This window comes from Impatiens glandulifera, chromosome 1 (assembly GCF_907164915.1).
Source record: "Impatiens glandulifera chromosome 1, dImpGla2.1, whole genome shotgun sequence".
In the NCBI taxonomy this organism is placed as follows: domain Eukaryota; kingdom Viridiplantae; phylum Streptophyta; class Magnoliopsida; order Ericales; family Balsaminaceae; genus Impatiens; species Impatiens glandulifera.
This window is the reverse complement of record NC_061862.1, coordinates 14,925,097-14,936,476: the sequence shown is the minus strand read 5'-3', so window position 1 is coordinate 14,936,476 and position 11,380 is coordinate 14,925,097. Positions and strand designations below refer to the sequence as shown.

Below are 11,380 nucleotides of genomic sequence, written 5' to 3'. Positions count from 1 at the left end.
TCTCTTACGTCATTCGAGGTATTATAAATTGTATTATTATATAATTAATTAATTAAGCATAAATTGTATGTATGTATGTATGTATGTATAATAAATAAATGTTACGATGAATGAATTAACAGGCAAAGGTATCCAAGGGGCTGTCATTCCAGGCTGCGCTGAGACATTCGAATCCAGTCAAGAATCCGGTTTTCCCGACCGCCACCAGAAGGTTAGAGAAATCCGACAAGGTGATGTTTTGTCTGTCTTTCCCGGAATGACAACATGGGCCTTCAACAACGGCGAGAACCCTCTTGAGTTGATTTCGCTTCTCGATCTCAGCAACGATGCCAACCAGCTCGATCTCAAGATCAGAGTAATTAATTAATTATAATTAATTAATTCTATGTTTTGACAAATTAAAAGGTTAATTAATTAATTAAAAATAATGATAATTAATTAATTAATTAACAGAAATTCTTCTTGGCCGGAAACCCATCGGCGGCGAGAGGAGAAGAGCGCCACGGAGCCCAGACCAAAGAAGCCGGCAACGTTTTCAAGGGAATAGACGAGAAATTCTTGTCTGCCATTTTCAACGTGGATGTTGACACAGCAAGGAAACTAAAGGGAGATGAAGATAACAGAGGCAATATCGTCCGAGTTGAGAAAAACTTTGAAGTTGTATGCCCTAGTTACCAGGGAGAGGAAGCCGAAATGAGAGAGAGGAGACACAACGGTCTTGAAGAAACCGTTTGTACCATGAAGCTGAGTCAGAACATCGACAGTGCTCGTCGCGCTGACGTGTACAACCCACGTGGCGGACGACTCACCACCCTCAACTCTCACCATTTCCCCGCACTCAACACGATCCAACTCAGCGCCGAGAGAGGTGTTCTTTACAGGGTACGTATGTAAATCCATAAAATTAACAAAATGTACATTTTCTTTACAATTCAGCTAACTGATTTTTGTATGCCTGCAGAATGCTATATTGGCTCCATACTGGAACGTGAACGCGCACAGCATGGTGTATATACTACGTGGGAGCGGGAGGATGCAGATTGTGGGTAGCAAGGGAACAGTTTTCGATGAACAGGTTAAGGAAGGACAGATCGTGGTGGTGCCACAAGACTTTGCTTCCATTAAGAAGGCTAGCCAAGATGGCTTGGAATGGATCGCATTCAAGACTAGTGCCAATGCCATGACTAGCCCCATAGCCGGGAGGATGTCTGTTTTCAGGGGACTTCCCGTGGATGTGCTGATGAATTCTTATGGAATCTCGAGGGAAGAGGCTAGGAACTTGAAGTTCAACAGGGAAGGTTTGAAGGTGTTTGGACCTGGATCCGCCACCAGATCATGAACTAGGGTTTAGGGTTTATGATAATATATGCGTATACATGTTTTTATGTAATAATATTCCAACTTTTGGTTATAGAGGCCTTGAGCAATAGAGGCTATTTCTTTTTGAATAAGATACTGTCTTGCGAAAGACAAGAAAGTGATGAGTGTGGAAATAAAACAAATTACAACAAATGAAAAAGAATTACAATTATCTAAATTCAGAAAGAAAGAAAACGTAAAACACCTAACTTAATAAGTATAACTGTAGAATAAATGTGATGTAACTGAAATTATTAATTCTTATACTAAAGGCAAAACGTTACAAATCTCCACATTGCCTTAGTATCACCCAACAATCATCTCTAACCGATCTTGTGTGTTGCATCACTTTGATAAATTGTTTTTATAACTTAGCACATCAATACAAAGAAGCTTTTAATGTCTTTTCTATACTCTTTTAAAATGTTTGTTGGGTCTTTAGACTCACTATGCTTGTGTGGTGTAGGTACACAACAATAGCTTTCTGTTGACATAATGAAGGGAGGCTTGAAGAGTAGGAAAGGTGCAGGGGAGGTGTGTGTGTGTGGGAGGAGGGACAAAAGAAGATCAAGTACTTTTTAGGGTCTAACATTTAAAAGACCACTGTTTTTGTAATAATGGACCATCTCTTAAATGTTTTTGATGTAAAGGTCCGTGTCTGCTTTTAAAAGACCGAATTTTGTATTGTCACTTATATATATAACTCTTCCGTATATGTTTCTATTTTCCGTTTATGTATGTAACGTTTTAAAACATCCCTCACTCGGTCTAAGTAATTTAAGAGTTAAAGGTGTTACACAAGCCTTCACCAAAACCCATCATAAAAAAATGGAGACTCTGACTCTACCATCAAAAAAGGAAGAAGAAATTAAGTTGAAAACAATAAACACAGGGTTTCAAGAATGTCAAACCGCTCTTGGTCTCCTTCAAAATTCCCTTGATGCACCTATTCTAGAGCTTATTACTAATGTGAAACAACAAAGGATCTTTGGGAAACTCTCAAAAACGTCTATGGCAACATCTCAAACCTCAATAGAGTATTTGAAGTCAAGAAAGTCATTAACAACCTCAATAAATAAGACATAGAAAATTCAGATCACTTTCAGCCGAGTTAGACATGTTGAGACCTAACACCATGGATCCGACTATGATCAAAGAAAGAAAAGAGCAAGACAAAGTGTTTGGATTACTTCTCACCTTAAACCCCTCATTCAAAAGGATCAAAGATCATTTGGCTTGTTTACCAACAAAGGATATCTTCCAATGACTAACAAAGTAGAGACTCAAACAACCAACAAAGGTGAATACCAAGGCAAAAACTTTATCAAAAACTATAAGCCACCATGGTGTAAGAATAATGGTCACTAGTTCTACATACTCTATCCACACATAATGCCAAGCTTACCAAGGGTAAACATTTCTCAAGAGGTTGGAAGCGGTCAAGCTCAAGCTGACTCATCTAAACAAATGAAAGAAGTGACAATGACAACATCTCATGGTGATCTAGTGAGGAAAACATACATGAAGTCTCTTTTCAAAGCAATTGCCAATATAAATTAATCCGGTACCACCTTATCTACCTCTAAACCAAGTACAACCTTAGTAATAGATTATGAAATTTCCCATCATATGATTATCAATCAGGATCTATTAACTAATATTAAACATGCAAATGAAATTTTTATAATTGAAAATGGGGATAAAATAATGGTTAGAGGCGTAAGAGAACTGAAATTATTTGATAAAAAACTTAATGCCTTTTATATGCCAACTTTCACTTCTAATTTATTATATGTTAAAAATTACACAAATGATTTGAATTGCTACACTATATTTGGTCCTAATGATATGGGTTTCAGAATATTGAGACTGAAAAGTTATTTAGAGAAGAAGGCACTAATGGAGACTTATATAGTTTGGAGAATCTTTCATCAAACAATCAAGCTTTATCTTTTACTTCATGCTTAGATAATAATGTCTTATGGCACTCTAGATTAGACCATCCGCACTCTAAAGCTCTTGAACTTATTTTTCCTAGTATCTCGTTTTAAAATAATAGTTGTGAATCTTGTATCATAAGAAAACATTGCAAAACTATTTTCACCAAGTCCTCTACTATATATGAAAAATGTTTTGACTTAGTACATTTTTATGTTTGAACCTTACCTTATTTATATAGAGATAACAATAAGAAATATTTTTATCACTTTTATAGATGAAAAATCCAAATACACTTAGTTAACATTGCGATAAAGTATTTGATGCTTTTCTCAACTTTCAAAACTATGTTACTAATTAGTTTAATGGAAGAATTAAGGTACTAAGATCAAACAATGGTGGAGAATACACAAGTCATAAATTCAAAGAACATCTAGTTAAACATGTAATTATACAACAAACAATTCGTCCCTATACGCCTCAATAAAATGGAGTTGTTGAAAAGAAAAAACCGACATCTTATGGAAGTAGCAAGGTCAATGATATTTCACTTGCATGTGTCAACAAGATTCAGGGGAGATGCTGTAATGACTGCATGCTATCTCATCAAAATAATTCTAACTAGGGTATTGAGATATACATCTCCATTTGATGTACTAAGCAAAATGAAACCCTCTCTTGATCATTTAAAAAGTTTTTAGGTGCGTGTGCTTTGTTTTGGTACTAGGTGATCAAGGAACCAAGCTGAATGCTAAAAATACAAAGAGTATCTTCCTAGACTACTCAACAACACAAAATGGATATAAGTGTTATGATTTGGTAAACAATAAGATGCTGATGTATAGAGATGTGAAATTTATAGAGAATCAAGGGTACTATGACAAAATGAAGTGAGAAAGTGTCAAGGATCTCGCTAGTTCTACATCAGATAAAATGGAGAGCCTTCGATCTTAGCTATTTAGTACCAGGACTAAATAAGAAAGTACCACTACTCAACTAAATAAAAATGTGAATCAGGAGATTGATCTAGAAGTGGGAGATCAAAATAATCAAGACTTAGTGAAATAATATCAAAATAATGAGTCTAGATCAAATTGAGGGGGAGATTGAAAATGAACCTATTATAGATCAACATCAAGCTCCAGATTAAGTGGAAGAATCAGTTGAAAAAATCATTTCACTAAGAAGAAGCACTATATAAAGATTTGGCTCGAAACATTGGAAGTATTACAACAATCAAGCTATTTCTTATCCAATACAAGTTGTGTGTTCACTTGACCTTTTTCCACCTGATCATCAAGCATTTATTGGAAAGATTGATCTACATCACATACCTCAAAGCTATGAAGAAGCTAAGGAGATTAAAGAATGGGTTGTAACAATTGATGATGAAATTGGTGCCATGAGTAGAAACCATTCTTGGGATGAAGCTGAGTTACCTCTGAGAAAGAAAGTTGTGAGCTCAAGATAGATCTTTACAATCAAGTACCTAAGTAATGGTGATATAGAAAGGTACAAGGCATGACTAGTTGGAAGGGGGTTCAAGTAAAACTATGGGGAAGATTACATGGATACTTTTACACATGTAGCAAATATTTACACATGTAGCAAATATTTACTTATTTTGTCTATTGCTACCAATCTTTCATGAGATTTGTGGTAAATAGATGTGAAGAATGCCTTCTTACAAGGAGAATTAGAAGAAGAAGTTTACATGACTCCTACACAAGGTATTGAAAATTCAATCACTCCAGGAAAAGTCTTAAGGCTTATGAAATAAATTTATGGACTCAAGCAATATCCAAGGGCGTGGTATCACAAGCTCAGCTCAACACTCAAGGATAGATGTTTTAGCAGATCGGAAGCTGATCACACCCTATTCATCCTTCAAAGTCCTCAAGGCATCATTATTGTATTAGTTTATGTGGATGACTTGATCATTTTAGGTAATGATCAAGTAGGTATTCAAGAAACTAAATCTTCCTAAAATCAGTTTTTGATATTAAAGATTTGGGAGAACTAAAATACTTCACATGGATAAAGGTATGTTATTCTCCGAAAGACTTATTTCTATCACAAAGGAAGTATACTCTTAATTTATTAAGTGAAACAAGAAAATTAGGTTCTAAACGAGCCAATACACCACTTGAGGATGACTACAAGGTCAAGTAAAAGAGGGAAAAAGAAAATGATGATCCACTAAACAAACCTTATGCCGATCCTCCTCAATACCAAAGACTTGTAGGTAAGCTCATTTATTTGATAATCACTAGATCCGGCTTATGTTTGGCTGTGAATCATGTTAGCCAAATGCTAAAGTCCACAAATTAATGCCTCGGTCGTAGAATAATTCCAGCAACCTTTCTCGGCACCCGTTCTCGGTCCTATTGTGCACATGGGCCAGATTTCTATTTTGTTTTGTTTTCCTTTTCTATTTTACAACCGAATTCTGTTATTTTCTAATAGTTGTTGTAACCGAATATTCTGGGAAAGACATCACCTATATAAGGCTGATCTTTTTTCCCCAAGGACCCATGAATGGAATAATGAAGATATGAACTTCGGCCCTATTTGTCTATTATTATTTATTATGGACTGTTTGGCATAGACAAACAGTATTTCTCTTCGCACCCTTGGTTCTTCTATCTCCTCCCCCCAAATTCTCTATCAAAACCTTCCGCTGCCCTTTAATTATAGAATTTCCACCGGTCCTAGAGATCAAGAACTTGATTCTTGAACCCATAAACACACCTTACGAAACAAGTTGTAACATTCTTGGTATCAGAGCAAGACGATTCTCAAATGAAAGAAACCCAGTAGCAAACAAGACATGGACGCTCTTAAGACCCTACTCGAAGGCCTGATCCAACAACATGCCTCCATGCAAGCTGCCCTGCAACAACACATGACCGAACAAGCTGCTTTGCACAATGTCTTTTGTAGACACTCATTTTTCACACCTAATTTTATAGTTTATGCTTTTCATAAATCTGAGTCTATAAAATTTTCTCGAATTCATTTACGGACTCATTGCATGATTTATATTAAAGACGATTATTTTTAGAACAATTGAGTTTTTGAAAATAATTGATTTTGGATTCCTAAATAAAGTTAAGGTTGTAATTTGTCTATGTTACAACACTTAGAGAAGTTATTATACTTAGAATATTCAAGGTTTTATTTAATTAATTACCTTGGGTATTTATAAAAAAAAAATTAAAAATAAAAAAAAAATATTTTACAACTTATTATATTAATATTTTTAAATATTTTTTATACTTGTTAAAATTGTTTTATATTTAATATGTTTTTGCCGGCCCTGCACATGAGAGAAACTTAAGCTCCCTGAACATCTGAGGAAAATGGAGTAGTGAAACAGGGCGATTGTATGGTGAGGTCTTAGATTTTCACCTCTCTTTCAAAAGATTTGGTGGAGGTTTTTATCTATATCATAAAGTAGCAAAAAACCACAACAAGGTTTATTATATTATTACATAAAGCTTTTTTATTCAACATAACTCATCAGTCATCATGACTCCACAACTTTTCTTCTTCTCTCACTCAAAATCAAAAGCTTGATTGTTATTACATAAAAACATGTAAACATATATTATCGTAAACCCTAAACCCTAGTTCATGATCTGGTGGCGGATCCAGGTCCAAACACCTTCAAACCTTCCCTGTTGAACTTCAAGTTCCTAGCCTCTTCCCTGGAGATTCCATAAGAATTCATCAGCACATCCACGGGCAGTCCCCTGAAAACAGACAACCTCCCGGCTATGGGGCTAGTCATGGCATTGGCACTAGTCTTGAATGCGATCCATTCCAAGCCATCTTGGCTAGCCTTCTTAATGGAAGCAAAGTCTTGTGGCACCACCACGATCTGTCCTTCCTTAACCTGTTCATCGAAAACTGTTCCCTTGCTACCCACAATCTGCATCCTCCCGCTCCCACGTAGTATATACACCATGCTGTGCGCGTTCACGTTCCAGTATGGAGCCAATATAGCATTCTGCAGGCATACAAAAATCAGTTAGCTGAATTGTAAAGAAAATGTACATTTTGTTAATTTTATGGATTTACATACGTACCCTGTAAAGAACACCTCTCTCGGCGCTGAGTTGGATCGTGTTGAGTGCGGGGAAATGGTGAGAGTTGAGGGTGGTGAGTCGTCCGCCACGTGGGTTGTACACGTCAGCGCGACGAGCACTGTCGATGTTCTGACTCAGCTTCATGGTACAAACGGTTTCTTCAAGACCGTTGTGTCTCCTCTCTCTCATTTCGGCTTCCTCTCCCTGGTAACTAGGGCATACAACTTCAAAGTTTTTCTCAACTCGGACGATATTGCCTCTGTTATCTTCATCTCCCTTTAGTTTCCTTGCTGTGTCAACATCCACGTTGAAAATGGCAGACAAGAATTTCTCGTCTATTCCCTTGAAAACGTTGCCGGCTTCTTTGGTCTGGGCTCCGTGGCGCTCTTCTCCTCTCGCCGCCGATGGGTTTCCGGCCAAGAAGAATTTCTGTTAATTAATTAATTAATTATCATTATTTTTAATTAATTAATTAACCTTTTAATTTGTCAAAACATAGAATTAATTAATTATAATTAATTAATTCTATGTTTTGAGATCGAGCTGGTTGGCATCGTTGCTGAGATCGAGAAGCGAAATCAACTCAAGAGGGTTCTCGCCGTTGTTGAAGGCCCATGTTGTCATTCCGGGAAAGACAGACAAAACATCACCTTGTCGGATTTCTCTAACCTTCTGGTGGCGGTCGGGAAAACCGGATTCTTGACTGGATTCGAATGTCTCAGCGCAGCCTGGAATGACAGCCCCTTGGATACCTTTGCCTGTTAATTCATTCATCGTAACATTTATTTATTATACATACATACATACATACATACATACATACAATTTATGCTTAATTAATTAATTATATAATAATACAATTTATAATACCTCGAATGACGTAAGAGATTTGAGGGGCATTTGTGTAGGATGGCAAGAGAAGTCCACGTGGCTGGATGGTGTAGCGGATGGCTACAAAACCTGCACATAGGAACTCTTCATTTTCTAGGTCCCAGATTTCGGTCTCTCCGGCTTCGGCAGAGAACCTGCGGTTGGGCTCGCGGGCGCTGATGCGGTCTATGTCGCAGCTGGTTCTTGCCTGGAGCCTGTGTCTTTGGGCACCGCCTAAGGCCTGCCATTGATTCTGATGAGGGCTGAACTGGGCGGTGCAGCCATGGAAGAGGACCATAAGGAACAGACCTAGAGAGAGGAAAGCCATTTTTGTTTACTAGCTAAGGTTGATGAGATGATGATGATGGGTAATGCTTATTTATAGTTGAAACAGGATAATTTTATATTCGACACGTAAATTATTGCACTTGACACATTAATTGCATGCAACATGCATGTTTTATATATATCCTTTATATGAATTACACATCAATTGAGAATGTGGCGATAATTTGATGCAACGCATGTAATTGTACTCATTCTTTTGGGACCAGCTGACAAATTAACATGTGTTAGTTTCTAGTGTACCGTAGCCATGCATTTAGTTGTTTGTTCATCAGGCATCGATCTGAGGACAAAAAGAACTGCGGGGAATCGTTTCCTGCACCGAATTCATTATTTAATATTTGGATTCATTCGTCTTTCATTCAATTCTATTATTTCTCTATTTTATTTGAACCTAATTAAATATATTGTTCTAACACTAACACTAGTAGCTAATTAAGTTTAGGAAATTAAGATGGCCGATTGTATGGATTGGTTTTGAGTGGATGGGTTCGGATCTAGCCAGCAAGGACTGTGATGGTGGGCACTCGGTCCCTTTCTTTTGTCATTAAGTTAGCTAGATTTGCTTCTACTTTAAATTTGGGTGGAAAATCAATTATTAATTAAATTTGGATTACACATTAAATTTAGAGGCGTGTCTTCCAATTCGAGTATATAACTTAGGGTTAACATTCGTAATACGATCCGATCAATATAGGTTATACAGACATTCATGACTGATATGTAAGGCTCAGCCGAGCTTCAGTTTATCTTAATATATATATATATATATATATATATATATACAGCAAACCCACTAATTTTTTAATGTTTTTTAAATTTATTTTAATATTTGATTTTCTAATTTAAAAATGAAGCAAAACTCACCTTCATTCATTTGTTTTATTAAGAAATTTTCTTTATTTTTTTTAAGTCTACATTAATTAATGTTTTTCAAATTCACACCAAGTTTAATCCTAAAACTGTCCCTGCCAACATTATAATCTAAATCGAAAAAACATTTGATTTGTCGAATTTAGTGTTTTGGGCATTGTTCGGTTTGAGTTATTTTAATAATTCAAACAAATTAATTTTTTTTTGAAACTTAACCTAAGTACTAATCTTGCATTCAAAATATTAATGTGGTGATAAAAAATTTTTTATAGTAGTCCAGGAAGGCTTTGACTGCGTTATGAATGTCTGCCATCTCTCCAGTCCAGGAAGGAAGTTTATAATGTTGGTAAATGAATACAAAAAATAAACTTTTTATTATTTTTAGAGTTGCTGATTGTTACCCATGTTAAACAATTTTATTATTTATTTTTAATTATTGGTATATTTATTTAGTATAAAAAATTATTTTAAATGAAATTATTTATTAATAGACTTTATTTACGTCTTTGTTCGTTGACAATTAAATTTTTATTAATTAGTTGATAATAAAGTTATATACACGATGGATTATCTAAATAAAAATTTATCAAACATACTTAAATATCTAAAAAATCCAACATGGCAATTGACAGCCAACAATGCCACTTGCAGCCCAACAAATATTCTCAGCCTATAGACAGCCAACTCAGCCCACAAATTTGTTTATCATGTCAATTATTATTTTTAATTTTTTTTTGTCTTATTTATTTGAATTTTTTGTTTGTTTTTTTTATGTTTTTTTGAATGAAGGAGAATAATGAGATAATGGGTTAAATATATAGCCCGCAAACACACTTAACCATTTAACCCGACGCAAAATATGTCGCCCGACGAGTTATTAAATATATAAAACTAAATTAGGATAACCTTATATTTAGATTTATCGAAAAAGATACTATGCAAATTACAATACTATATATTTGTTTACTTTTTTAGATCCATCCGTAAATTTTATTAATGTGATACATTTATCTAGCAATAAAAATCATTTAAAAATATCTATAACTGTAATTAGACTCGTGTAATTAAATGATTTGAAGACTTCAAATCTATTCTTTTCATGTTCATCATTCGAATAAGACTCGTAGTATTGGTAGGTCGTTTATTGCTCATAATCTTTCGATTTTGTTGATGATATTTTCTCGAGTCTCTGTCCGTTTCATTCTTAGCAACAAATAAGACAAAATAATCGGATTTGAAGTTATTTTTCAATTTTTCAATAACGAGTTACTGAATTTGATGAGGACCTCATATTAGAGAAATTTTAACATCGGTTTGCGTGTCAGGATATATTTTTTTAAATAAGACATTGTTTTAAATAAATCCTGACGGTATGAAATTAATTATAAAAATAATTAATTTGGATTCAAGTTTAAATTAACCTTTTAGATTTGAAATAATCAAATAAAAAAATTGATTTTTGGAAATATGTATTTAATTAAAAATAATTAATTTAAAAGAGTATTTATTTGCAACAGTGTCGCCAATTGAATTTTAAAATCAATAAAATGTGTACGTGTACAAACGTATTTTTCACTAGAGTTTCGTTTAGTTCGAAGTTTATTGATACTTAGGAAATAGTTTTCGTACTTTATAACTCCGTAACTATTTTTAAAACGGTCTCTACTTTATAAAGTCTTGCATTTTGAAAATCGGTTGTATAACGTTTTGTTTTAACCTTATTCTATCGGTCTTAGATGTGCACATGTTTTTGTGTATTTAAAATTGTAATAACAATATTTAAATGCTGGTACATATTGCTGATGATGTCTAAGGAGGAAAATACATAAAGAATATCACTATTTAAAAGCATTAGAGTTTTAAAAATACATCCCAAACGAGCCCTTATCAAAATATATTTCATG

At 34.7% G+C, this 11,380-nt stretch overlaps 2 protein-coding genes across 2 annotated transcripts; one reads left to right on the top strand and one right to left on the bottom strand.

Annotated features, from left to right (window-relative positions):
* The first annotated feature begins 205 nt into the window (after nucleotides 1-205).
* Nucleotides 206-1,353, top strand: LOC124922618 (13S globulin basic chain-like). The gene is made up of 3 exons (XM_047463342.1): nucleotides 206-355; nucleotides 454-882; nucleotides 962-1,353. Exons 1-3 carry the CDS (start codon nucleotides 257-259, stop codon nucleotides 1,337-1,339), a joined length of 906 nt encoding a protein of 301 aa, XP_047319298.1. The 5' UTR covers nucleotides 206-256; the 3' UTR covers nucleotides 1,340-1,353.
* A 5,578-nt stretch (nucleotides 1,354-6,931) lies between these two features.
* On the bottom strand, nucleotides 6,932-8,586 carry LOC124918944 (13S globulin seed storage protein 1-like). Its single transcript, XM_047459025.1, has 4 exons — nucleotides 8,259-8,586; nucleotides 7,917-8,146; nucleotides 7,389-7,817; nucleotides 6,932-7,309 (listed from the first exon to the last, which is right to left on the bottom strand). The coding sequence occupies exons 1-4, from the start codon at nucleotides 8,584-8,586 to the stop codon at nucleotides 6,932-6,934; spliced, it is 1,365 nt and encodes a 454-aa protein (XP_047314981.1).
* Between the last annotated feature and the right edge of the window lie 2,794 nt (nucleotides 8,587-11,380).

What these genes read in the sequence shown, in the direction of transcription:
- LOC124922618 (XM_047463342.1), top strand. Translation starts at nt 257, where the DNA reads ATGACAACATGGGCCTTCAACAACGGCGAGAACCCTCTTGAGTTGATT. An exon ending in AGCTCGATCTCAAGATCAGA is followed by an intron (nt 356 to 453) that starts GTAATTAATTAA and finishes ATTAATTAACAG; the next exon opens with AAATTCTTCTTGGCCGGAAA. An exon ending in AGAGAGGTGTTCTTTACAGG is followed by an intron (nt 883 to 961) that starts GTACGTATGTAA and finishes GTATGCCTGCAG; the next exon opens with AATGCTATATTGGCTCCATA.
- LOC124918944 (XM_047459025.1), bottom strand. Translation starts at nt 8,586, where the DNA reads ATGGCTTTCCTCTCTCTAGGTCTGTTCCTTATGGTCCTCTTCCATGGC. An exon ending in ACCAGCTCGATCTCAAAACA is followed by an intron (nt 7,818 to 7,916) that starts TAGAATTAATTA and finishes ATTAATTAACAG; the next exon opens with AAATTCTTCTTGGCCGGAAA. An exon ending in AGAGAGGTGTTCTTTACAGG is followed by an intron (nt 7,310 to 7,388) that starts GTACGTATGTAA and finishes GTATGCCTGCAG; the next exon opens with AATGCTATATTGGCTCCATA.